The sequence below is a fragment of the Colossoma macropomum genome, unplaced genomic scaffold (genome assembly GCF_904425465.1).
Source record: "Colossoma macropomum unplaced genomic scaffold, Colossoma_macropomum, whole genome shotgun sequence".
In the NCBI taxonomy this organism is placed as follows: Eukaryota; Metazoa; Chordata; class Actinopteri; order Characiformes; family Serrasalmidae; genus Colossoma; species Colossoma macropomum.
In genome coordinates this window covers 35375615-35402373 of record NW_023494793.1, presented here as the reverse complement: position 1 = coordinate 35402373, position 26759 = coordinate 35375615, and the positions used below count along the sequence as shown (strand labels likewise).

Sequence of the window (26759 nt, the reverse complement as noted above, 5' to 3'; positions counted from 1 at the left end):
ACAACTGAGTAATTCATATTAATACTGATATTTGTGCTGAACAATTTCATCTTTTTCACTTCTTCTTTTTTACTTTTTGGCTTGATTTTGTGGCTGTAGCTGCCCCCTAAGCCACTCACGTTACGGCCCAACGTTGACAGATCGCATGAGGAAGCGCGAGACTTTCAGGCAGCCGGTGACATCATCCCAAACGTCTAAGACTAGCACGCCTAGACCATCAGCAGCAAAACATGCTACTGCCTACAGAGCTCAGCGCCAGCCTCAGGTGAACAGCACAGATACACATACACAAATGAGTGCACTCAAAAATCCTGATATGCTAGTTGTTACATAATATTATCTCTGTGCTTGAGTACACCAGAGGAGTGTGCCCTGCATGTTAATGCATGTTTACACCAATTCAGAAAGCTGTGAAAAGTTCGTCCTGTGACGTAAAACTGTAGAACGACACAATCAGATGAAGTCAGAAGAGGAAAAGGAAAAAAAAAGCCATGTGAGTGGGAATGTAATTTCTGAGGAAAAGGGTGAGGGGAAGTGGTGAGAAGATGGATGGAGGAGACAGGAAATGCCCTTTATGGAGCGTTTGAGACACTGAGCATTATCACTCGTGCCATGTGCCACATGCTGACCACTGCTGACTAACCAAGCTATACTTGGCCTCGTAGGCCTGTATACAGACAGTCGGTCTTGAGCAGTAGATGTATTCATGTTAAGGCGGTTTAAATCTGTCACTGCGTTTTATTAAACAAAACACACGTATGAAGCTAATGGAAGAAAGCAGTTTCCGTGATTTGACAGAGCTAAGTGGGGAGGTAAGAGTTACCCAGTCTAATTCTTTTTCTCTTGATCATGTTAGCTCTGGGAGTCGTCTAGGAGATACCATCAAATGTAAAGATGGTTTTGTTTCTAGTATACAGTTCAAGGTTATCTTGAACTGTTTACTAGAAATAATTGTTGAGGTTATAATGGAGGGAGCTTCCCAAGGCAAGGCTAGTTTTTTATTTATTTATATAATTATTTTTGGCCTTTTTCTTTATTTAGAATCACTTAATGCTATGACATCAGTTTACAATGACGTCTGTTATTAGTTATTCTTATGAAGCGATTCATCTTTTCGCCTTATTTAATGTGAGCTCAAAGATAGAACCTGGGGTGCTGATTCGAGATAGAGAAAACTAACCTGGCTAAATGAAAAATTGAAAATAAACAAATTCAAACAAAAGAGGGGCATTTGGGGATAACATACATTTTCCAGTTCTCCCAATTTTCCTCAGATTTAGCTTCCTGGCGCCTTATGGAGAAGGTGATTCTTTCCATTACAAAGATTTCATAGATAATATCATACCAGTCCTCTGGGGATGGGGTATCTGGCTTAAGTCATTTCTTTGTAATTGCTTTTTCAGCAGCTACACCCAAAATTCCAAAAAGGTATGTTTTTTTTTTTACATTTACAGATAATGAGTGTAAAAACCAAGGCTAGTTTTTTAAATAGCACTTAAAAGAAATGCTCAAAGGCAATTCGATGTGCTTTACATAAATAAAAACAAAAAGAACGTAATGGAAAAATAAAGACAAAGTGCTCAAGTGTGCAAATCAAGAAAGATAAAAAGTAAAATGGACAGTATTACTCTACACTCTAAGTGAGGAGCATCACCACCTGTAAGGAGTCAGTCAGTCCATGAGATAACAGTGCTAGCATTTAAACTCCAAGGTGAGGGAACCTCCAGAGTTGATAAAAATTAGAAGTTACACTTGAGTCATTTCCAGCCCAGTCAGTTAAACCTAAGCACACTTGAGCCTTTTTTTAGCATCCTAAGTGAGGAAGATTGATTTATTATTCTCCAAAGAACAATTAATTAGTGTTATTAAACATAACACTAAACACTTTCCTCGATAATATATAGGTTGTTTGATTAACCTTGAAAAGTGTAAAAGAGAACAGAGTGAAAGAAAAGGAATAGAATCCCAAAAAGGTGCTGGCTGCCACCATTCAGCTGTTTGCAAAGTGATGAGTTGAGGAAGGAAATGGTGAAAAGAGCCTCTGTGCTACATGTCACATGTTAAAGTAATGCTAATGCTAGTGAGAGAATCTTTTTAACTTACTTCTAGCTTGACTTTTAGGCTTCATTTCAACAGGAAGTCAGTAAGTTCTCCCTCACTCGTCTGATATCTGATGTTCTTTGAAGCCTTAACAGCACAAAAAGCACATGAATGTACGAATTCTAACCACATTCACGAACAGAGGTTCGTTTTAGTAAATGATCTCATGTCAAAAAGCCTGTCTAAACATCCACATCTGACATGCAGAAAACTACCAGGTAACGAACGGAAAACCTGTCCTAGGGTTTATTACCTAAATGTGATGTAGGTCTGACGTGTGGCCGCAGCACACTGGGGGCCACGGTGTCTCACAGTTTAGTGCTAATCTGCTCTGTTACATTTGGTTTATCTCATGATGGATTTTTGTCATTAGCTGTTAGCTTTAAAACGACCATATACTGTGTTTTTGTTGTATTTTTTTCTCCAGAGGTCCATTTACGATGTTTGTGTGGGTTCGAATACCAAAAACATTCATCATTTGTCATTTGTTTTTACAAGACCATTTTCTAAACTCACTTCATCCCTAAGGATTAAACAAGCTGTTTTGCACAGATGTGGTGATGTAAGCAAATGTTTTGGCTCCCCTGGTCAAATTCCATGTTTTGTTGGTTTTCTAAGAGAGAATAAGTTCTGCACATTTTAATGCACAATAGCTAAAATTTCTGAATTTAACGTGTTGAAGAAAAACATCCAATTTGGCCTGTGCAAAAGTTATAGCACATTTTATGTTTCAGGTTTCATTTTTTCCAAAATGTTAAACTCAGCAAATAAACAGGAATTGTGCACTAAAAGTTGCAGAAAAGTGTCATATTTAATTGTGTTCTCTGTAGAGGATGTGTTCATTTTTTCACTTAGAAAATCAGCAAAACATGTTCAAACTTTGGCATACGACTGTATGTAAATGTGTTGTTTGTTACATCACAGCTCAGAACAGGCTGGACTGCATGCCTGGAGAGTGAGTGGTACATTTTAAAACTTTTTGAAATATTCTCATTTCTAAATGACCAAAATTTATCTCTCCATGATATGGGCCCTTTAATCATTTGTGCTTGAAGCAGAAGAAAATACTACACTTTGCAGAATTACTCTCCTTTAAACAATTAGCCCTTTACTGGTGTTATATAACTGATATTAAAACTTATTATAACTGTTTAATGTAATTATTCAGCATTATCACTGAAAGGGCCCTGTTTGTTTTATCAGAAGACGAACAGCAGGCTGTTTCTTTCCGTTCCTTAAAAACGGAGCTGTCATACTGTCTGCAGTCTAATGTGGGTTGGGCGGCATGGTTACCATGGTTACAAATCTTGACTAACTTGTTTCCGTTCTGCCAGAAAAGAAAAATTCATTTGTCTGACTCATGAAAAGAGACACCCTTAATGACGCAGGCGGTTCCACATTGTCTTTCTGTCTTTATAATTCTTTCATCACACAATGTGTAGGTCAGCCCCTCAGCAGCAGTTGTGATCAAACCGTCCTCTGTGCTCAGTGTTTGTTTGTTTGTTTGTTGTGCAGTATGTGAGCAGGATCCAAGAGATCTTCCAGGCTAAGAGAGGGAGGAAGAGAGTGAAAAGTCAGACGAGTACCAGCAGAGGTATCAGCATGTTCAAAGCCTTCACTACTGACATTAATTTGGTCATGTAAAATACAGGGTGATTCAGAAAGATTCATTCGATTTCAAAATGATTTATTTCATTTGTAAATCATTACAGAACAATGCAGTAAACGAAGTGGTTTAAGTGAGCATAAAGTTTATTGTGTAATTTTACAAGTGCTCAGTATGAACCTTGTACGGACAAAATCAACGCCATAGTCAAATTCATCCCATACTTGATTGAGCACGTCGGGTGTCACTGCACTCACGGCTCTTTCAGTGCGATTTCGAAGATCATCCAGTGTTGTGGAACCAACGACGAACGCTCTGAGCTGTTGGAGGTTCACTGCCGACGGAAATCATGTTGCACAGTTATGACTGATTCACTCTTATTGAAGTGCAGAACGCAAAACGCTTTCTGCTCAGGGGTCTCCGTCTCCTCACAGACTGAAGGGAGCCATGTTCCGGTGACAGTCAGAAATTCTATGACCCCCTCTTTCAGTTATAAAAAATACGGCTCTTTGAAATCAGATGAATGAATTTTGAATCACCCTGTTTTTTGGTCGTTGCAAAGATCCGGTTATTTGCAGGAATTGCAGTTTTTTGGAACTACAACATGTTGTCTCTCTTTGTCTGTCTCTCTCTGTCTCTTTCTCTCAATCTCATTGTTTTCTGTATGGTAGATGAGCTGAGTGGAACAGAGAGTGATCCAGAGGAGAGCACTAAAGGTCTGTTTCAGCTTCTTTTCCGAATGTGAAATATTAAATACACCTGCATTGCACAAGTTAACATTTTCCCAGCTTTAGAACAACTGAACTGACTGGCTAAGTAGAGAGTCCTTCATCAATTTACTCAACACTATGTCCTTGTGATCGTGTTAAATAGTTTATCAATTATATAACAATTACTTGTGTGTGTGTGTGTGTGTGTGTGTGTATATATATATATATATATATATATATATATATATATATATATATATATACATATATTTACACACACACACCAGAAATAAGACCCTATTTACATCTATTCATTTAACCACACTGCATATACACTCTAGTCAAATGCATCTGTGATTATTCAGATTGAAATCCTTTCACTACAGTCGTATGTGAAAGTTTGGGCACCCCTGGTTAAATCATGTGTTTTGTTGATTTTCTAAGTGGAATACAGAGACACACTTCTGCGCATGTTAATGCACAATTACTGTATGTTTGATGAATTTAACGTTAACACTGGGGGAAAAACACAAAATGTGGCTTGTGCAAAAGTTGTGGCACATTTTTTATATTTTCTTCTATTTTTTTTCCAATAAGTTAAACACAGCAAATGAATAGTAATTGTGCACTGAAATGTACAGAATAATACCATGTTTGTGTGTCCTCTGTAGATAATGTGGTAATTTATTTCCATTTAGAAAATCAACAGACCATTTAATTTGACCCAGTTTTCAAGACTGCTGATGAAAGACCAGGTTTTAAAGGGGGTCTGTTGAAATATTTTTCTAAAGTGCCCGTATAGTGGAAAACTGAGTTTGCTTCACTTTTATTAATAAAAAGATGATGGAGTTTGTAAACATTGTTTTAGTTTCAAAACATACCACTCGCTCCACAGTAATCTGCAAAAAACAGCCTGTTTTAAATTCACTGTTTCTTTTAGCTCATAAAACCAACATATTTACACATATCCACCTATTCAGCCTACAGCAGTTTAGCTACCGCCAGTTCACACTGAAGTTATAAGGAGTGTTTCAACCTGGATTGCGTTTTGAGTGAAATACAGGGCAGCAAATCAGAACGGAGCTCGTTTACATACAGCAGTCTTAAAAGCTCAGTAAAAACTAATTCTATGATTTCAAAGAAATAAAAAGCAAGAAAAATGTAGGATATGGGCCCTTTAAGATGAAACTTATATGATATGTGAAAACATCTAATGTCAAAATACCAATGATGGTAATATCCCAAAAAAATAAAGACAGAAGACCAGAGGTCAAGATTTAAATACTTGTGCAGACAGTGGTCCCCCGGAACCGAGACTGAGGCCACTAATGGCCACAGTAATCCACAAATGTAGACTGCCATTAAATGTAAGATGTAAGATAACACATAATTATTATTGCTCTTATTATTAGGGCTGGGGTACTGAACCCATTTTGGTCTTTTCCTCTGCTTTGCGTACGTGGAAATGTGTAAAACTGTGCATATCATAGCTTTTATTTCATAATTATATTACTGTGCATAATAGTGCAATAATGATGTATATAAATGTGTATGCTGTGTATATGTGTATATATTTAGAGTCTAATGTGTACATATTTTTTTTTTTCTTTTTTTGTGTGTATTTAAGTTCTACAAAGGGGCTACGCACCTAAGATTTTCACTCACCTTCACACCTGTGTAAATGTGTTGTGACAATAAAGGTGATTTGATTGATTTTGATCTGATTTAGGTGGCTCTCAGCGACTGGTATATGTACAGTCTACTTTGAAGAGGAGACCAGGGTATCGCACCCTGGAGAGGGACCTAATCCAGCTGCAGCAGGAACAACTCTTTCAGCTGTTTGTGGTAGTGTCGCTGAGAAAACGTTCCCCTGGGAACACGTATTACCCAGAGGTCACGCAGCAGTTCCCCACCAAGGTAGAGAGCCAGAGCTTTTGTGTTCATTAACGAACACTGTTCATTGTGCACCCTGTTAGGTAATGCTGGGCAATATATTATACATATCGTCGCTGACCAAAGAACAACATGTATCTCCATTTCATGATGAATGGACCACTAGAAATGCCCCAAAACTGCTTAGAAAAAAAAAACTCTTTCCACTGACTTACATTAAAAGTTAAGAACATTTTGCTCTCTTCTGTAAAGTTACTATATTGGAGATGGAGAGTTTTTCTTTGAACAGCGATGATACTTAGTTGATGTGATGTCATTTGCTATTTAAAACATCTAAATAGTTTAAATGCATACAAACTAGATTAATAGTAAATTTTCTCTCTGAAAATTTAGCTTGTCCTGTTATCATTTACAAACTTATGTGGGGTTCCCTTCCCTTGTGTTAGGGGAAGCAAAGTTAGGTGAAGCAAAGCAGAACAAAACAGTCAAAACCGGCTCTGTCTGGTTTGTCTGACCTTCTTTTAGCATAAAGTAGCAGTAGTCAATAAACATGGGTTCATTTACTTTATTAAAGTGGAATTCCACCAAATTTTCAGAATTCTTTCATAGTTCATTCAGTGAAATGTAAACAAAGTCATTCAGAGTAGTTTGATGTGAAATGGTTTGTTGTATAGAAACTTACAGACTAGGATTTCTTTACAGTGGTGTTGATGGGAACCAGTGGTCACAATGTCCACAACACAAATATAGACATTTTATATACTATTCAGATTTCTTATGAGTATTTATATGTGAACTGTCGAGAACTTTTAGAGGCATTAAACTCTTCAGACGTCTGGTTCCTATCACCACCACTGTGGACAGTTCTGCCTTGGTGAGTTTCTCTAGAATGGTTTATCAGCACTGTCCAATGTTGTTGTTTTGATTGAATTTGAACTCTTAATTATACTTTTTGATGTGCCCTTTCTGTAGTTTGAGAAGTCCACTCGGTTGTCTCGTGAGGCTGAGGATCGACTGAAGGCCATTCCCAGTTTTCTGCTTCCCTGATGCTCAGGACTGGAGGCCGTCTGCAGATGCTAACAGGTTATACTGCACCATTACATGACTCACTGCTCCAAACTGAGTCATTCTTCATGTGTTTTTCTTAGTACCTGAGTCAGAATTGGCTTAAAACTACACGGCTTGCAATGACCAGTCCCAGACTTATTCTCTCTTTATGTGGTTCCTGGTATTTAACCTGTTTGTTCACCCCCAAAACCATGCTTAACCATTCCAACATTTGCTTTGATTTGACTTTGAACAGTTTTCTTTCCTCATCCGCAGTGAAACCTTTTCATTCGTCCTGACGGGTGAAGACGGGAGCCGTTGGTTTGGTTACTGTCGCAAAATCTTGGTGAGTTGGAAGCGGCCACTGTGTTGATTCAGTGGAAAATGCATGTATCGTAATGTTTATGGCTTCTCTTTGAGTTTTCTGTTGTGCTGTTGAGTCACGTTTGCTTTGATGTTTGATGTTTTTTTGACCACTGTGTTTTTCAGCCCTGTGGAAAGGGGAAGAGACTGCCTGAAGTCCACTGCATCATCAGCAGACTGGGTTGTTTCAATTTGTTTGCAAAGGTCAGGGGGAATTCCAGTCTTTCACTCAGGCCTGCTTCTCTGTAATTAAGCAGATGACTTACTCAGTAGCTAACTGTAGGCCTTAATGTATCTCCAAGGCGTTAATGTGTGACTAAAGACAACCTAAAATCAAAATTGATCTTTTGATCAATTTTGTCTCTTGACTGTTCATGTCCTGGATATATTAAGGACAATTCATCATATTGTATATAATTAAAAAGACAGAAGTATTGTTTTTCCATCTTTAATCAAAATATAATGACTTTTTTCCACCTCTAAAACTTCTTCTAATTTTTAATTACGTCACCGATAGAGTGACAATGCTCAGCTAGTTCAGAGGCCCTCCTTGATGCTGTGTTTTACTTGGAAATATGTCACAATTCAGAAAAAATGAGCAGGTGTGAACTGAGCAGGTATCATCACTGTGAACTGAGCAGATAACATTGCTTTTAGAGTGGGTCTGTCTTTTCTGTTGAATCAATGCAGTGATAGCTTTAAATATTTACTAACAAATGCGCAATAATGCAATTTTCTTGGGAAAATATCAATATGGTATACTTCATTAAACTTTTAACAGTCCTCTGTGTGATATCATGTACTGATTAGACAACAGTTGGTGTTGAAATGTGTATGTGTGTGTGTAGATCTTGGAGGAGGTGGAGAGGAGAAGAGAAATTGCTCCAGCATTGGTTCACCCATTTATGCGAAGTGTCATGGAGGCACCGTTTCCAGCCCCGGGACGCACAATCACTGTCAAAAGCTTCCTGCCTGGTTCTGGCAATGAGGTATGTTTGTGTCGTTGACAATGAAAACACGACATTTTAACATTGCACTTAATTTTATAGCTACAACAGCAGAGGTGCCCTGTAATGATCTACGATGTTGATATAATGCACACAGTCGTTGTTACAAATGGGGTATACTACAATAAGCATCCTAATGTTTTGTTGCACTATAAAAAATGTTTGAATGATTACTCTGTGATGGGGAGAAAGGATGTGGACAAGGCATAATGTTTTGATTTGTTGATTAATTGTGGTGGTGGAGAAGCAGAGCCACCGCCTTTTCCCGCCACATGTCGCGTGCTCCTCCTCTGATCGTGCACAGCTGTGCTGAATCAGAGGAGGAGCACAGACGCCTTTAAAAAAAATACAAATTCTTTCTCTTAAGTTTTGGTTTTGCTTCACTGAGACAAGTAAATAAAGCAGATTGGTTCACTCACGCTGGTGTTTATATATGTGTGTGTGTGTGTGTGTCTCTGAGCTCACGTTGGGTTTCCCAGTCAGTATGCGTCGGCCCCTCCCCCGGCTGAGCCACATACTTAAATATTAATCAATTAATTAATTGAATAATTAATAGAAATAGAAAATCATTAGTTTTTTTCAACAGACCACATACCTATGTGTGGTATTTTTAGTATGGTTTTAGGTATTTTACTTCTTATGCATGCAAGTTTTGTCTACTTATATGTGAAATCCTGGTAGTGTGGGTTTCCTCTCTTTCAGTGATACACACAAAGCTACTTGCATGCTAATAGCTCCCCCTTGTGGAGAATATTCATCCCGCTAAATATAAGTGGATGGATGAGTTAAAAGTCAGGTGCATTAGGTGCTTCACACAAATAGAAAAGAAAAGACTAAAGAAGTAGATAAATAAACCAGCCATTTAGAGTAAGATTCATGTCTTTGTGTGTGCAGGAGCTGACTCTGTGTCGGCCAGTGGACTCACGACTGGAGCACGTCGATTTTGAGAGTCTGCTGCAGTGTTTGAGTGTTAGCAGGCTGCTGCAGGTCTTTGCGTCTCTGCTGCTGGAGAGGAGAGTCATCTTCATTGCAGATAAACTAAGGTATCGTTCATATTATAGCAGACAAACAGGTCAATGCTGACGCAGTCGCTAAATGTCACATATTGCATATTGATGAATTACTGCCCAGGCATATGAATATTTACAGTGATAGAGGCCAGGGGCCTTTAATTTCCAGTCCTAGAGGGCTGGAGTCCAGTGGAGTTTGGTGATTTTCCTCCTCTAACAGGCCAACCTGGTAATCGTTGATGAGTTGAATGAGGTGTGTTTTGTCACTAAACTGTTCTGGATTGTGGCCCTCCAGAACCAAAACAGATAACATCTGATGTAGGAAATAGCACAGAATGTTTTGCTGTGAAAGTCTATTCAGAAATGTAAATTTTGTCCTCAGTGCATATTTAGTTTGTATATCGCTGTTGTCAGAAGAAAACCTCGTTTCTCCAAAATGACAACTTAACAGGAAAAGGAAACAACCTACTATACTTTTAATGTAAATCAATGGAACTAGACTTTTTTCCAAGTCATTTTGGGCCGTTTCTTTTGGTCCATGCTTCATAAAATTTACAGACAATGTAAAGGGCAACAGGCATTTTCAAATTATGACAAAAACTGAAAAACGTCAGAAATGGAGAGACAAGGTTTTCTTCTGACAGCAGCGATATAGAACATTATAAATGAATTATCTGCCACAATGATTCAGTTCTCTTGTGCTCAGTCATTCTTCGTTTTTTTATTGTCTAGAAACGATTTCATAGTAACAGCACATCTGTGTTTGTTTTTCTCTTCTCTTTTAGCACTTTGTCCCGCTGTGCACATTCAGCTCTTGCACTGCTCTATCCGTTCACCTGGCAGCACACCTTCGTGCCCGTTCTGCCCGCCAGCATGCTGGACATTAGCTGCTCTCCCACACCCTTCGTCATGGGGGCGCTGTCTCCGTCACTGCCTCAGCTGCTGGATTTACCTATTGAAGAAGTAAGTCGCTCTGACCCACCGGGTCCGCAGGAAGAGTCACTTGACCTGAAGTTTACTTACTGAGTCATTAAAGATGTTGAGTCATTACAAAGCGAGAAGTAGGGGAAAACCCGAGGCTCTGCGGTTTAGATTTGATTAGATGCTAATTCCGATTGCGGTCAAGGTATTTTAATTCAGTAATGCTTGGGAATGCTTTGAATTCTGCTTTTTAATGAAATAATTGAATGATAACCTTACAGTGATGTTAATAAACTTCGTATTTAATAGACATGAGTCGCCAGTCAGACAGCTTTCATGTTTAACGATACTGGGAAGCTTTGTAGTTGTTTTGTTATCTGCTGTCTTGCATTGCACGCAGTTTTTCATTAATTCAGCAGGTATAGAATTCATGCATGTTCATTTTCTTCTGTCAAGCTTCTGGTGGTTTTAAAATTCATTTACTTTGGATTGTGGTGCTAAAGGTTGAAACATGATTGACAGTAAAATCTCACTTTAAAAATGATCACTTTTTTTTTAAACTCGTTTCAGGTGCTCATTGTGGACCTGTGCGCAGACAAGTTTGTTGTTCAGGTGGGTGTTGTGGTTTGGCCTTTCATTAAATAGACAGGCATGTATTTGATTACCTTGGAAATGTGTGGCTTTCATGTTTGAGGGGTGTGTTGAGGTTCATGTTGCGACCTGTGTGTTAATAATGATAATGACAATAATAATAATAATAACTTTATTTATAGAGCACTTGTCATGCGTGTAGCAGCTAAAAGGTGCTTTACAATAAAATGAAGTTAAAAAAGGAATAAAAATAGAGTACAATAATATTACATTAAAGGTAAGATAAAGGAAAAGATAATTAGTTGGTTAATAATTTGTATTTAGCCAAACAACATTTTGGGATGGATTAAAAGGCCAATATCATGACAAACCAAAATTTTCTCCTTTTTTTTTTTTTTAAATAAGAGTTAGATGTAGTGTGTACAGATTGTTTCACTTTTAAAACATACCCTTCACTCCACAGTTCAGATGACTCATATTTGGGAAAACCGCAAAAACAGCCTGTGAATTCATCATTTTTTGTAATGTCACAGAAAACAACATATTTACATATATACGCTTATTCAGCCTATAGCAGTTTAGCCCCAAACATCCACGCTGACGTTATAAGGAGTGTTTCAGTCTGGGCTGCTGCTTGATTGAGCCGCAGTAAAGGCCAGCCAATCAAAACGGAGCTCAGAGCTCAAGTCTTAAAGGAACAGGAACAAAAAAGTTTAGGAAGGTTAGAAAATGGTCAAGTAAAATGAATTAGACTGTTTTTGCCACACGAACAACACAAATGTTATAAGTGCATGTTATAAAGGAAAAAATGCAAAAAAAAAAATTAAGATTTCTTTGTTTCCAAGTAGGCTGAACTGAATAAACTCGTCTAATGATGTCAGAGTATTGCTACATTTAACATATTATATTGCAGTATTGGTGCTCATTGGTGCAGTATTGGTGCTCATGGCAGTATAATTGGATATAGTAACCTATAGTACATTCTGTATTGACAGTAGAATCTGTTTATTTTCCTAGATTATCCCTATTTACACATTATTAACTTTTTTTTACTATTCTTCTTTTGTGCCTGCCTTCTAGCTGGGAGATGAGGACTGTATCCTTCCCAGTAAACTCCAAGCAGCTCTGCAAGAGGTCCTGGAGAATCGAGAGGAGATGCTGGAGCATGATGACAGGAGAGGAGGTCAGTAGAGATTCCATGTTCGCACAAACATGTGGCTCATAAACAGATGAAAATACAGCTTCTACCTGATACTGGCGGACCTTTGTGTTTTAAGGGTGTGGTCCACTGTCTCTTTGCATTGACTGACTCAACAGTTTTTCTTTCATAGGCTTTTGCCACGTCTCCACTGGCTACATTTCAGTTGGCCTGGTGGCTGATAATTTTTCAGATTATTAAGCATCTCCCTGAAGGGAGATAAATCCAGACTGTAATAAATAACAGCTGCCCTGATTAGTGTTTTCTTCCATGCTCAAAGCCAGTGAAGATGATGAAATTGACCGGCAGGAGGAAAACAGTACACACTGAGGATGCACAGTGATTCCAAGAAAGCAGATATTTGCTTTCATAAGACAAATAATACCAGCATGTATCAAATATTTACATATGACAGATATTTCTAGACAGTATTTGATGAAGCACTTTTGTGTGGATGACCCAGGGCCTGTATGCAAAAATGTCTGCATTTTATTCATTTCACTGCAGATACACTACATGGACAAAAGTTTTAGGACACCTACACATTACACCCACAGGAGCTTTTATGACATCCCATTCTAAATCCATACGCATTAATATGGGGTTGGTACCCTCTTTGCAACTACAACAGCTTCCACCTTCTGGGAAGGTTTTTACAAGATTTTGGAGAGTGTGTGGGAATTTTTGTCCATTCATCCAGAAGAGCGTTTCATCAGACACTGTTTGACACAGTCTCTGTTCTTGTTCATCCTAAAGGTGTTTGATGGGGGTTGGGCTCTGTGTGGGCCAATCAGGTTCTTCCACACCAAACTCACCCAACCATGACTTCATGGACCTTGCTTTGGTCACTGGGGCTCAGTCATGCTGGAACAGAAAAGGGTCTTCCCCAAACTGTCCCCACAAAGTTGGAAGCATACAAATGTCCAAAATGTCTTGGTCTGTTGAAGCATTAAGATTTCCCTTTACTGGAACTAAGGACTTTACACCACTCCATCCGACACTTGGCCTTATGCTTGGTGATGTAAGGCTTGCGTGCGGCTGCTCGGCCATGGAAACTCATGCCATGAAGCTCCTGGTGTACAGTTTCTGTGCTGATGTTAATGTCAGAGCAGGTTTGGAGCTCTGCAGTTACTGAGTCAGCAGAGCGTTGGTGACTTTTATGCACTATGTGCCTCAACACTCGATGACCCGCTCTGTAACTTTACATGGTCTGACACTTCGTGGCTGAGTCACTGTTGTTCCTAAACGCTTCCACTTTTTAAAAATACCACTCAGTTGATCGTGGAACATCTAGGAGGGAAGAAATTTCACGAACTGACTTGTTGCAGTGATGGCATCCTATTACAGCACCACACTCAAATTCAGTGAGCTCTTTACAACGACCCATTCTTTCACTAATGTTTGTAAAGGCAGACTGCATGACTAGGTGCTTGATTTTATACACCTGTGGCAATGAGACTGTATGAAACTGAATTCAAAGATTAAGAGGTGTGTCCAGATACTTTTGTCCATATATTGTATTTACATGAAAAATAAAAAGTATCACAATTGTTGCATCCCTAAAGCCGGCATTATACTTCAAATGAAAATAGCGTTTTGGCACAAAATGACATCTTTTTGGCCAAAACGACACATCGTTTATTCTAAGGCCTCCCCTGACTGCGACTGGTTCACTCAACAAAGTGAGCTTCTAGCTTTGTTGAAATATACACAGAGTCCTTTTCGAGTATACTTAAGATGTCACATCTTCTGAGAGATGTAAACTCACTTAACAATACTGAAGCTTTCGCCTTATAAACTGTATTTGTGAAACTTAAAAAACAAGTGGCAAAGCCATGTTTAAGGCCCTTGTCAGATACTTTCCATAAAATCCTAACATCTCCTAAATTCTCATCTGTGAGCTGAACTGTGTTCAAAGCTGTTGTAAAATACTTGGTATGCTCACATATGACCACACACATTCAGAGGAGGGCAGTATGACCATTTTTTTGTTGTTATCAGGATAAATTTTGTTATTGTGATAAGCAACATGCTTTACTGGATATTGTCAGTACTTAAAGTACACCGACCAACTGCATGTTTCTTAAAAAAGACTGTAATAGGCCTATTCTATTGGATTTAGTGTGTTACAGTATGTGTAAATCATTGCACACTGAGTTTCTGATGGGCTTTTTCAAATCTGACACTATTAGTGCATATTGTGATATTCATGCATTGTTGCCCACCTCTACACAAATTAGTTGAACTCTCTTAATGTGTCATCTCAATGTTTTATGCCCACGCACAGACAGTTTCAGTGGCAGTAGTTCCACACTAAAGCAGCCATGCTTCACAAGTTTCAGAATCAAACTACAATAGAAGATATAAAAACAAACTAAGATACTGTAAACAAACACTTACAGCAACGTTTCTTATTATAACACTTGTTATTCATAATGGATAACTTAAAATAGTCAGAATACCTAGTAGGAGGCTTTGAATGCCTTTATTAAAGGGAATAAACAGTTATTGTTGAACAGCAACTCTGGCTTCCTCTGAAGTTAAATTTATAACAGTTATCATGCTGTTTGCCAAAAGTGAACATAATATTAGTCGCACAGTTGTTTTTTTACAGCTGACTTTCCATTCTTCCTACAGACATTACGCAGACCTAGACGTGTGATTTAGTGGTGGGCTGTAGCCAGTGGAGAGTTAGCTTAACTTGTTTGTGCATGTTTTTGCAGACATTTTTCTTTATGAATTGGTCACCTATTACAGAGCATAATCTGCTTAATATGATGTAAAAGCTGGTGGCCACCAGTTATTGAGACAGTATTAATTATGGCCACTTAATTTAGCCATTTTAGCATTTTAACTTTGGCTTGATTTTAATTTGTCCTGATGTTTCACTTGATGTTTTCCCAAAACCTTCCATCCTTGCAGAAGAGTGTGATCTGAGTGCGCTGGTGTCGGAGGCGTTTGTGCGCTTCTTCGTGGAGCTGGTGGGGCATTACTCACTGCACATCAGCGAGACGGGGCTGAGCGGCGTCCGTGAGCTCAACAGGGACACGTTCAGGAAGTCTCATCCATCCCGTGGGGTGCGGCAGTTCCTCCAGCTCTTCATGGACACGCAGATGTTCGCTGGCTTCATCCAGGACCGAGAACTCCGCAAGGGGGGAGTCAAGGGTGAGTGAGGACTTGGACAGGCAGAAGGCCATGCAGAAGATGGATGGAGGTCTAAGGCTGTGTTGGAAGGTCGATTATAAAACAGGTCTAGAATCTGATTGGCTGAGCCGTGTTCAATGCCTTTGTAGATTACTTGTTATAAAACAGATACTTCCAGTCCTAAAATCTGATCCATGAGCTGAGCCACGTCTGAAGCCGTGGTAAGACGCTCGATATGTACGCACACAGTCGTATGCAAAAGTTTGGGCACCCCTGGTCAAATCACATGTTTTGTTGATTTTGTAAGTGAAAATAAGTTAAACACATCCTCTACAGCAGGGGTGTCCAGTCTTATCCACAAAGGGCCGGTGTGCCTGCAGGTTTTCACTCAGGACAAGCTGGAGCTCACCTGATTCCACTTGTTTACTCAGTTGGTTTCAGTCTTCAAACTGCTGATCAGGTGGTGATCTGCTTTGTTGGAATGAAAACCTGCAGCCACACTGTCCCTTTGTGGGTAAGAGTGGACACCCCTGATCTACACGGATCACACTTCACATATTATTATGCACAATTACTGTTTAAAACTGTTTAAAATGTAAAAAAACATATATGCCCTGTACAAAAATGCATGTTATGGCTTGTTAGATAGAATATGGATGGAAATAGTGCACTAAAATTTGCAGAAAATTGACATATTTAAGTTTGCTTTCTGTAGAAGATTATTTTCAGAACAAAACGTAATTTGACGGGGGATTTTTTTTGGGGGTCTTTTACATACAACTTTATGACGGTACACATCAGTTAAATTCTGTGTTTATATGCCAATCATTTTTAGATGTTCCCACAACTTCCTCTTCACTGTGCTTCTTGATGGCCCTCCAGTTTCCTGCACTCCTCTCCTATTTTCCAGCTCTTTAACAGAAACATCACTGAAAGTTTGGTGTTAATGTATACGTTGGTCTTGTTTGTCTGCTTTGAACAGGCCTGTTTGAAGTCAGAGCAGCAGAATACCTCGCGTCCTGTCCTGAGCCTGAACCCAGCGGAGTCAACAAATTCCTCAAGGGACTCGGTAAGATAGTCGCTTCACCTCCTACCAAAAAAGGAAAACATTTGTATTCCTCTTTTCCTCCCACTGACGGTCTGTTGTGTTTTTAGGGAACAAAATGAAGTTCTTACAGAAGAAGTGAGGGATTGCCTAAGCAGAGAAAAAGCCGGGTGTCAAGTGCCAAATGACGAAAGCCGTGGTTGTAAAGAGCGCTTAGAGGAGGCCTGTGATTCAGCCATCGCTGCAGTGATCCTTCTCCCTCTGAGAAGACCAGCCAGCCGGGTGGAGATGAGGTCAAGCCTGGACTGGGCCTGTTCCACCCTGAAAACGCTCCTGCTGGGAGCGCCAGTGCAATTGTGTTGGGTTGAAAACTGGAAATGGATTTTTATAAACAAGCAACGACGAAAGACTGAATTAGAGCTGGGAGGAAAGGGAGAAGAATGTGTCATGTTATTGTGTAAAGCAGAAATCTTGGGGTGAATTTCTGTAAGTTTCAGGCTAATGAAGTAGTTCTTTTTACACTAACCCTGAACCTTTTTTAACTCTCAGAAAACAAAACATTCTATTTTATAGTAAACAGGTCTGGGATTTTCCTTACCCCTAAAGCCTTTCCAGACACAGGTAATTGTGGTTAAAATGAAGAGGTGGTTTCTCATCACCGTCAGAAGATATATATTTATAATTCCTCTGAGGCACACTGATAATGCTTCTCGACAGATTTTTAAAGTCTCTGATTTCACTTCTTATGTTGGTTTTTTTTTTTCTTTTCGATTGGAAGTTTTTGTGGATTAATGTCTGCAAAGACACATTTCAAAATACTTTTACATTTTGTACAGTTTTATATGGGTGTTTTGTATAACCATGAATGTTCTGTGTCATTTTCAAATAAAATGCCTTCATGTTTCAAATGTTGTTTCTTTTATCGTTTGGTGTATTTGAGCTTTCAGCAGTGCAGTAGTTCCCATATAGCAGCCCTTGTCTGTGTGCAGTACTGGCAAATCAGCACTGTCATTTTGAGGGCTTATCATCTTGTAATTAACATTTTGCAGGAGTGAACAGCTGCTGTGTCTCAAATTACCCACTTGTTCCCTTAGTTAACTGATTCAGATACCCTATATGGACAAAAGTATTGGGACACCTACAGGAGCTTTTATGACGTCCCATTCTAACTCCATAGGCAATAATGTGGAGTTGGTCCCTCTTTGCAGCTAAAACAACAATTAGCACTTACAGTCGACGGGGCAGATCTAGCAGGACAGAAACTTCACAGATTTGGGGCAGAGATGGCATCCTATGACAGTGCCATGTTTAAAGTCACTGAGCTTATCAGTATGACTGCCAGTGTCAGTCTATCGAGACTGCAAGGCTATGCGCTTAATTTGATCCACCTGTTAGCAATAGGTGAGGCTGAAACACCTGAACTCAATAATTAGAAGGTGTGTCCCAATACTTTTGTCCATATAGTGTATGTTCTAGAGTGTCCCAGTGTAGAATTAATTCTAGGCAGGGTGACCTGGCCAAACTGCTACAAAAGACCCAGATATACAAAAGTATCAAAGTAAACATACTTTGTATTTTTGACAGAAAAATGTCTGTTTTCTGAAGTATTTCTGTTCCATGAATTTGATCTTGATGTTAATTTTTTCAGATTTGTCTCCTGTTTGCAGCAGGTGAGGGCTTAACATAGAACAGGGGTGTCAAACTCAACCACTAAATGGGCCGTATTGTGTTTATATTGGCTGAACTGCAGCTGAAATGTTTGGTGAAATGACTGGTGTGGCTAAACACTCATATATTGTTGTTGGGGTGGGAGAGTCGGAGTGCACTTTACGTTTCTTTATATGTTATATGGTTTATATATATATATATATATTACTCAATACGCTAAATATGTATTACATTCAGACATAAATGACAAAAGTATTAATGAGAAATGTAATAATAAAATGCTAATTACCCTCAATTCACCTCAGAATGGTGATGCATGTGTGTCCTAATCTGTATGATGCATTGCAAGTCGAACCAACAAAAATATGATTTAAGATGTTGCCAACTCCAAAAGTTAAAAGTTATATATAAATGTAAGTTCTGGTGCTTAACTATTTATTTAAAGCAGTGCTGCCAAAACTGTAGCCAAAGCTGGCCCATGAGGATGCTTGATTTGGCACACAACAAAGTTATTCTAACCCTGCCCACTCACCCAGAGAAAAGAGAGAAAATATATACTTTTTTTTTTTAATGACTTACTAAATTCTTGTTTTTTTCCTTTGAGAAAAAAAAAACTCCTTCCTTCTTCATGTGTAGAAGGAGTGTTTGTAAAAAACGTTCATGTATGATGTAATTAAGCCACTCGCCTTTCGTCCCCTAGACAGTAGTTCACTACGTAGGGAGCGAAGAGTTCATTTGAGACACACCCGAGTAACAACATTAACCGAAGTCGCGAGGATGCGCCAGACGTTAATAGTATTGGGCGCGTGGAATAACGCGTTAAAAAAGAAAAAGAAAAAGACTTTAAAAAGTAAACTCGCTGCTTGTTTGAACAACAGAAACGTTAAAGTTAATCCTGATGCAAGCAGTGTTTTTCTCCAGCGGGCTCCAGAGCAGCAGGTGGCGCTAAAACACAAACCGTAAGAAAGCGGCAGCGTGCTGCTACAGCGCTTCCTCTCAGACACAGACATGGCTGGAACCTCCTCAGTAGCCGGCGAGGTTTTTGTGGACGCGCTGCCTTATTTTGATCAAGGCTACGATGCCCCGGGAGTCAGAGAAGCTGTAAGTAGACTGATAGAGTTTAATAGCGTGGTCGAAAATGGACGGTTTCACGCTTCTTGTTCGAATTTTCCCGTTCCACCTTAAATGGTGCGGCAGCGCCAGGCGCTAGAGAGTAGTTAGATCAGTTGCTGAACCATTTAAGGTGGAACGGGAAAATTCGAACAAGAAGCTGGCGAACTGGAAGCCAACTTCACCCTCATCTATCTAAAGCTGAAAATCATCTTTCCTCTCGTCCGTCTGGGCATTTCTGAGTTATTAGTGATGGAAAATCTCTGAATTATGGCATCTTACGAGCATAAACTAAGCTCGGTGGTAACCAAGCAACACAAAGATAACCAAAACAATACGTAAATATATTGCGTTTGACTACGAATATGTCTTTAGCTAGGGCTCTTCAAAAAAGCTACACACTAAAAGTCGCATTAATCACTGCCCAAGAAGTTAGTTAGCTAGTGATGTTAGTGTCTTGGCTAGTAAGTCGACTGAGTCCAGGGCTGCGTCTCAAATGGCGCTCTTTTGCTCTACATAGTGCACCATCATTGGAAGTGCTTTCTTTTGAATAATATGAATATGTATAAGGGCTGTCAAACGACTAAAACAAGTAATGACATTCTTTTGTGTGATTGATCATCTTATTTGCTCAAGTTCGACTGTTTCTGATTTTCTATAATGCAGTATTTTCATCACCTGGACATAAACACAGCTTGAACAAGAAAATAGGGTGAACACAGTTTTAAATTTTCACAACTGATGTCCAGTGTGATGCTGCATGTTGTGGCTCCTCAGTGACCTCCCTTTCCACTTCACTGTCACTTTTATTTCTTTGCCACAAGCACTGTCCAGTTTACTGATATTGCTGGCACTGGCGGTGTGTTTTCCTTGCAAATTATACCTTAGACTTGATGTACGGCATTCAACTGCTTTTTCAGGCCGCAGCCTTGGTGGAGGAGGAGACGCGGCGTTACAGACCTACAAAGAATTACCTAAGTTACCTGCCAACACCAGATTTCTCTACTTTTGAGGTATGTTCTGGCTTCTGTTTTTAGGAACTGTAAATATTACAGGCCTGTGCCAGCATCGTTGTTTCATGAAGATTTTCAGTGTTTAGAAAAGCGAGACTTGTTTGTTTTTTGCACCCATAGACAGAGATCATGCGGAATGAGTTTGAGAGGCTTGCCGCCCGCCAACCCATGGAGCTGCTCAGCATGAAGAGGTGGGTATCATAGAAATCACAGAGATCCTGCGGATCCTTAAAAAAGCCTTGCAAGTCTTATTTAAAAGAAAAGCATCAAATGCCTGAAAAAGCCTTGTTTTTACTACTAGAGATACTAATTTGCCATGTCCACATACATTTCACACTTACCTGGCAGGGGCGATACCATGATCACGAAGGTGGTTCACCCAGGACGAGGCTCGGCCATTGCACTTCAGTTGTACTGACTCTTGCAAATTCCCCAAATGCGAGAATTTCGACTGCATAATTTCTGTTAGTGTGGGACTGCGTTCGCGCTCTCCCCTGACAAAATTCTTTGGGGGCAGTCATGGGCTGGACGTTAGGGAACCAGCCTTGTGGCCGGAAGGTCGCCGGTTCGATCCCCTGAGCCGACAGTATGTGACTCAGGTGCCCTTGAGCAAGGCACCTAACCTCCAACTGCTCCCTGGGCGCTGTGGATAGGGCTGCCCACCGCTCCAGGCAGGTGTGCTCACTGCCCCCTAGTGTGTGTGTTCACTAGTGTGTATGTAGTGTTTCACTGCACGGATGGGTTAAATGCAGAGGTGAAATTTCCCCGTTGTGGGACTAATAAGGGTCACTTAATCTTTAACTTAATCTTAATTTCATTGGATCATTGTCAGCTAAATCAATCCAGTTCTGTTGTCGAGGCACTGAAACTGAATTCCACAACCTGCAGCAGTGAGCTGCGTTTTCAGACGCTAACAAATGGATCTAAATGTCTAAATCTAATCTAAAGTTGGAACTAGTTTACAATGGAATATATAAACTTGCAGCATGGGCTGCTGCCTTTTGTCAAAACATGGGCACATAAAAAGTAAGTATGAGGCTTTTGTGATTCAACCTGTTTACTGTGAGCCATAAGCCGCCAAAACTGTGTATAAAACACACCCGTGACTTCTTTCACTCACGAATAGTGACCGGTTCGAAACTACAACTGAAACGATCTGCTTCACTGCCTCTGCCAGGCGATTCTGGGTTTCGAACCAGTCCCGATTCGTGAGCAAAGAAAGTCACGGGTGGGTTTTATACATAGTTTTGGTGGCATATGGCTCACAGTAAGCAGGTTTCCATTCAAGATTGAGAGAGAGCCACAGCATCAACAGAAATTTTTGCACATTCACTACACTTTATATTTTTTTTACTCACAAAAATAGTCCAAATAAAAGCTATTGGTTCAGAGAGTTTATCACTGTACGTTGCAGCATTTTAAAGTACATGGCAGCCAAATAATCAAGGAGGTCAAGCAGACTGGATCATATTCAATATTAAACACACGGCAGAATGCTCATGTTCATTTCTGTGGACAGAAACTGAGTCAAACTGAAAGAGCAGCGCAAGGATTGTGTAATTTTAAAGCACATGTCTGTGCTTGATTTGTAAACAGACATTCAATTGGGCCATATTTGCGTTTGTGTGTTGTTTCGTGGTGGAAACGGTGGTATTAAGTGTGATATGTAGAGGTCTTAAAAAATTTTTTAAAAACATCACACATGTAGATGGTGATATCGGATACTCTGCATGTGTGACTGAGTGTAACTGTACACTGGTTCCTCTAGGGTTCTTTAGTAAAGGGAATGATTTTATTTAGAACCAACTGTTTTATGTTTAAATGGTTCTTTACATGGTGAACTGGTTCTTTAGATTGACGGAGAATGTGTTGGATATGATTTTAAGATATAGCACCAAAAAGGGTTCTGCTATTGTTATGATGTCAAGCTTGTAACAATAGAAGAACCGTTTTTGATGCTATCTAACAACAACAAATTAGATAGCTGATCATACACTATGCCTGTCTAGGCTTGTAATTAAATAGCTGTTTACATTAAACAAGAAAATACAATTAAACCTTAAATCACAATAATTTACATGGCCGTTAATCGTTGGCTGCAATTTTATGATCATGACAGGCCTAAACTTAGTTGTCACTTGCACAGATTCCAGCATACACTCGTTTTCATGAATCATTTGGACACAAATGCAGATATTTTTTCTTAAGAATGAATTTAGTATGAAATGAAGGCCCCGTTCACTAAAATGGCTGCGTTCAGCTACCCGGTGGTGTTTTGTTCAGTACATCAAACTGTATCCAAAAAACGTCTTGGCTGATCAGCTATATCCAGGCTGTGAAAAATTCTGTAAGCTTCCTTTAACAATCTGAAAATGCTTGATTTGTGGTTAAGTAATGAAAATCATTATCAGTATCTTCAAAAATATCAGTAATGACAAAAAATGTAAAATAATTATAAAACTTGCACATGTTGCATTAAATGATGGATACTTGATTTTGAATGCTGTGAATGTGTGATTTGTAAATGTGAATCAGAATCTTTAGCTCATTAGTCCTTCAGTTGAAGAGACAAATGTATAAAGATCAGACACGCAGTCATGCAGGTTTAATTCTAAGAAGTCCTCGATGCTGCGCTTGTAAAAACTGTTCTAACCAGGTGGAATTCATAAAGGACAACCAGTGACTCTTCACCTTACTGATTACTTAATTGTGGTGTTTCGTGTAAATGATGTGTATGAACTTGGGCTTGTCCTTTGTAAATGATACATGAGTGATTAATGTGTAGTCACAGAAGCTGATTAATCAGTTGCACTCAAATCACCACTCATTTCAATGTTTAAATCACCACTCATTTTCAGGTGGAGTCATTTGTACGTTTCATGAAACTTTGATGAATAAGGGTCGTTGTGTATTAACATATTCAATTCATATTCAGTGAAAACCAGTGACTAATGTTAGAAGCCTTTCAGGGGTTAATTAAAAACCATAAGATGCTATGAGTTAGTATGAACATTAACAGGCCTGAGCTGTTTCTCGGCTGATGGTTTCCATCTATCGCGAAGTTGGGCGATTGTAAATGTCCGAAAACACTGTCTGCAGCTTTAAGATGCACAGACTGAATTATATTTATTTCTTAATCTGTTTTCTCTTAATGTGTAATGTTCATGTGCTGAATCAGCCCTGTTATGTTTGTTTGGCTGTAGAACATTGTGTAGCAGCGTGAGGCGGATCTTTTCCCCCACCACCCGTTGTCATGTTTGTTAAACTGATAATGAATGCCTTCCTCACATGACATAAACAGGGGTACTTCACATGGTTAAGCCTTATCTGTTTTATTTTAACAAGAAGCAATTTATAAGCTATAAACACACAATGTACATTTGATTTATTAAACCGACTACAAAAGCTACCAACCGATCGCAAGAACAAAGTTAGCTTCTGACTAGAAAGCGCGCTTCTCTTCTGTGGTTTAAGCAGGCACAGCATATAATGAGGTGTTAAACCTAAACCAGCCTTGTTGAAACGCCTGCGCTCTGTATTTACACGCTATTTAAAACGCTTTCATACAGTGTGATGGTGGCACAGGAAAGCGTGAATTATTTTTATTTATTTATTTATTTATTTTAAACAGTAAATGCCTAATCCTAAACCCCCTTCCCTGAATATCATCAATCGCCAATGGCTAGGGGGCGTGACCGGACAATGGTGCATTGCACACAATAACACAAGCCTAGTAAGGCAAATCTACAGTGTCTGCAACTGAATAGTTTTAGTTTGAGATTGTGCAGGAATCAGCGGTCACCAGTCCAAGGACTGAACCTAGCAGCAGGTGAAGGGGACGTGACAGTGGACTATTCATTAAAGTCTCCATGACATCCAGCCAAGGCTTTCAAACTTCTATACAGTCATGGACTTTTGTGTCTTAATGCTTTGCAATGTTCTCTAATGTATATATGCTTATCTTCAGATATGAGTTACCGGCCCCGTCATCTGGACAAAAGAATGACATCACAGCGTGGCAGGACTGCGTGAATAACTCCATGGCCCAGCTGGAACACCAGGCGGTGCGCATAGAAAACCTAGAACTGATGGCACAGTATGGGACCAATGCCTGGAAAGTGTCTAATGAGTATGTATTGAGTTGTTTTCGTCTGTTGTTCTAATCCTTGTTCTCACAGAGTGAGAATTTTCACTCTATAGCACCTTTTTAATCACAGGTTGTTAACAACTGTGAAAATTGTTGTGCGCTCCTTTCCTTAATGATTGCTTTTCTTGTTTCTTTTGAACAGTAATTTGGCCTTCATGATTGAAAATGCACAGAAGGAGCTGCAGAAGGTTCGGTAAGTAACTTTATGCGTGTGTGACAAAGTAAGAAACTTATACGGTATCAGATTTAGTCAAATTTAACACTGGCAAAACTTTAGCTGGGGGGAAAAAGGGGGACATACAGTGTATGATGGAAATATTCCCCAGCCAATCATGTGTTTGAGGGTTTGGACTCTCTTGACTCCAGAGAACACAGTTCCACTGCTCCACATCCCAATGCTGGGGGGAGGGCTTAATACCCCTTCTAGCTGATGTTTGGCATTGGGCATATTGACCTTAGGCTCATGTGCAGCTGCTCCAGAGTGTCCCATTGTATTAGCAGTGCTTTTCTATGGAGATTATACCCCCTGAACCAAAGTTATATAAGAAAACTAAGAGACATAGAGGTATGGATCTTTACAGTTAAAATCTAATCATACAGTATTATTAAACTGCATGCAATGAAGCCAGTAGTAGGATCAGTTAACACATCATGATGTCATACAGCAACATTATCTATCTAGAGTTTGCACCAAATTAGATTTTAGAGGGTTTACTGCATCTTGAGACTTGCCTCTATGCCTGTATTGAAATGAAAAGAAGAGAAACCCTCAACATATTTACATTTTGATGGTCCTTAGGTTGGGACTATGAGGCCTGGCTACTAGCATTGGTCACTGATGGGAATTCTGGGGAAAAAAAAGTGCACCAGATCCGAGAAAGGTTATGATTGAGTTCAGAGTGGGATCAATCAAAGATGATATGTCTCATGATGTTATGAATGTCCTGTGTCATTTCCATTTCGACATTGTTAATAGAAAATAGTCTTTTTGTGAAGTTGAGACATTCTCGTTTCTTTCATTGAAAGCTGTGTGTGCATTTTAACTTCCTCCGCTGAAAGCCCTGTCATAGGTCTGGGGGGGGGGTGGTAGGGGGCGGCACACGCTATTTAGTGAATTCAGCTCATTTAAACTGCACTCATTGCTGACGCAGGCATGAAACTGCACTAGGGATGTAACAGTATAGTGTGTTGTATCATATTACTGCATACCATATAGCTGTATCGTGACTAGCTTGTGGCTACTGCAGGAACGACAGCTATGAGGCCTGGCCACAGCTTTCTTGCTCTGGTACCCACGGTGACCAGGCTTACCCACTTCCGCCTCAAGGTTTACTGCTGTAATATTCCTGGACTAATGACTTCTTAAAAGCATTCCAAAAAAGTGGTCTGTTTACCTCGATGCCAGCACACAGTCATCAATAATGTTTCAAAACACCACTTAAAGATGACCCTCCTCAGAGTTAGTATCCAAATACTGTGGACCATATACTTTTAACAAAGGAAAACGGTGCTGTAGGATAGATTATTTACAGCTTTCATGCTAAGATTTTGTGCCTAATCTGGCCACGACTGTCCTGTCTCTTTTCAGAAAGCAGATTCAGGACTTGAACTGGCAGCGAAAGAACGACCAGCTCACTGCAGGAGCCAAATTGCGAGAGCTTGAATCAACGTGAGTGATTTGAGTATCATTTTAAAAAGAAATTCATTATTAAGAAGCACAATTTGACAAGCATTCACTCTGTTTTCTTTATCTTTGACAGCTGGGTGTCCCTCGTGAGTAAAAACTATGAGATTGAGCGCGCCATTGTGCAGCTGGAGAATGATGTCACACAGCTGAGACAGCAGCAGGGAGAGGAGAATAAGGAGAACATCCGACAGGACTTCTAGCAAGTGACGCGCCTGCCCAGCAAAATCTGGGATAACAGATGAACGCTCGGTCAAAGTATGTGGAAAAGGCCTTTTGGAGAATGGAGTCCATCTCCGTACTGTGAAGTGAGCAGTGGACGGCATGGAAAGCTGAACACCTGAACTGTAACTGCTTCCTAAAGCTTGTACAAGGCTCTTTTAGTAGTTTTGTATTTGTTTTCTTGTTTTTTTTTTAGTTTGTTTTATAAGTTGTATAAATGTAAACCAGTAATTCCGATTTTTTTAGGGTGTTAAATAAATGAAAACCCGTTTGTCGGAAA

General features: G+C 39.6%; 2 protein-coding genes and 1 non-coding gene across 3 annotated transcripts in view; all 3 read left to right on the top strand.

Annotated features, from left to right (window-relative positions):
• Nucleotides 1-17543, top strand: part of dennd2c (DENN/MADD domain containing 2C) — a 31382-nt gene extending 13839 nt beyond the window's left edge. The window contains 17 exon segments of the mRNA XM_036579371.1: nucleotides 100-162; nucleotides 164-265; nucleotides 3616-3694; nucleotides 4378-4422; nucleotides 6146-6333; nucleotides 7282-7341; nucleotides 7343-7392; nucleotides 7633-7702; nucleotides 7846-7923; nucleotides 8568-8708; nucleotides 9621-9769; nucleotides 10522-10699; nucleotides 11228-11269; nucleotides 12329-12431; nucleotides 15369-15611; nucleotides 16573-16659; nucleotides 16746-17543. Coding sequence (XP_036435264.1) covers nucleotides 100-162; nucleotides 164-265; nucleotides 3616-3694; nucleotides 4378-4422; nucleotides 6146-6333; nucleotides 7282-7341; nucleotides 7343-7392; nucleotides 7633-7702; nucleotides 7846-7923; nucleotides 8568-8708; nucleotides 9621-9769; nucleotides 10522-10699; nucleotides 11228-11269; nucleotides 12329-12431; nucleotides 15369-15611; nucleotides 16573-16659; nucleotides 16746-16777 — 1710 coding nt within the window. The 3' untranslated portion in view covers nucleotides 16778-17543.
• Nucleotides 17544-19293: 1750 nt separating this feature from the next.
• Nucleotides 19294-26759, top strand: bcas2 (BCAS2 pre-mRNA processing factor). Its single transcript, XM_036579370.1, has 7 exons — nucleotides 19294-19404; nucleotides 20334-20426; nucleotides 20547-20617; nucleotides 24394-24555; nucleotides 24716-24766; nucleotides 26162-26242; nucleotides 26334-26759. Exons 1-7 carry the CDS (start codon nucleotides 19312-19314, stop codon nucleotides 26458-26460), a joined length of 678 nt encoding a protein of 225 aa, XP_036435263.1. The 5' UTR covers nucleotides 19294-19311; the 3' UTR covers nucleotides 26461-26759.
• Nucleotides 20760-20923, top strand: LOC118814148. Its single transcript, XR_005007708.1, has one exon. It is a non-coding gene; the product is annotated as a U1 spliceosomal RNA (small nuclear RNA).

What these genes read in the sequence shown, in the direction of transcription:
- bcas2 (XM_036579370.1), top strand. Translation starts at nt 19,312, where the DNA reads ATGGCTGGAACCTCCTCAGTAGCCGGCGAGGTTTTTGTGGACGCGCTG. An exon ending in CAGATTTCTCTACTTTTGAG is followed by an intron (nt 20,427 to 20,546) that starts GTATGTTCTGGC and finishes TTGCACCCATAG; the next exon opens with ACAGAGATCATGCGGAATGA. An exon ending in TTGCGAGAGCTTGAATCAAC is followed by an intron (nt 26,243 to 26,333) that starts GTGAGTGATTTG and finishes TATCTTTGACAG; the next exon opens with CTGGGTGTCCCTCGTGAGTA.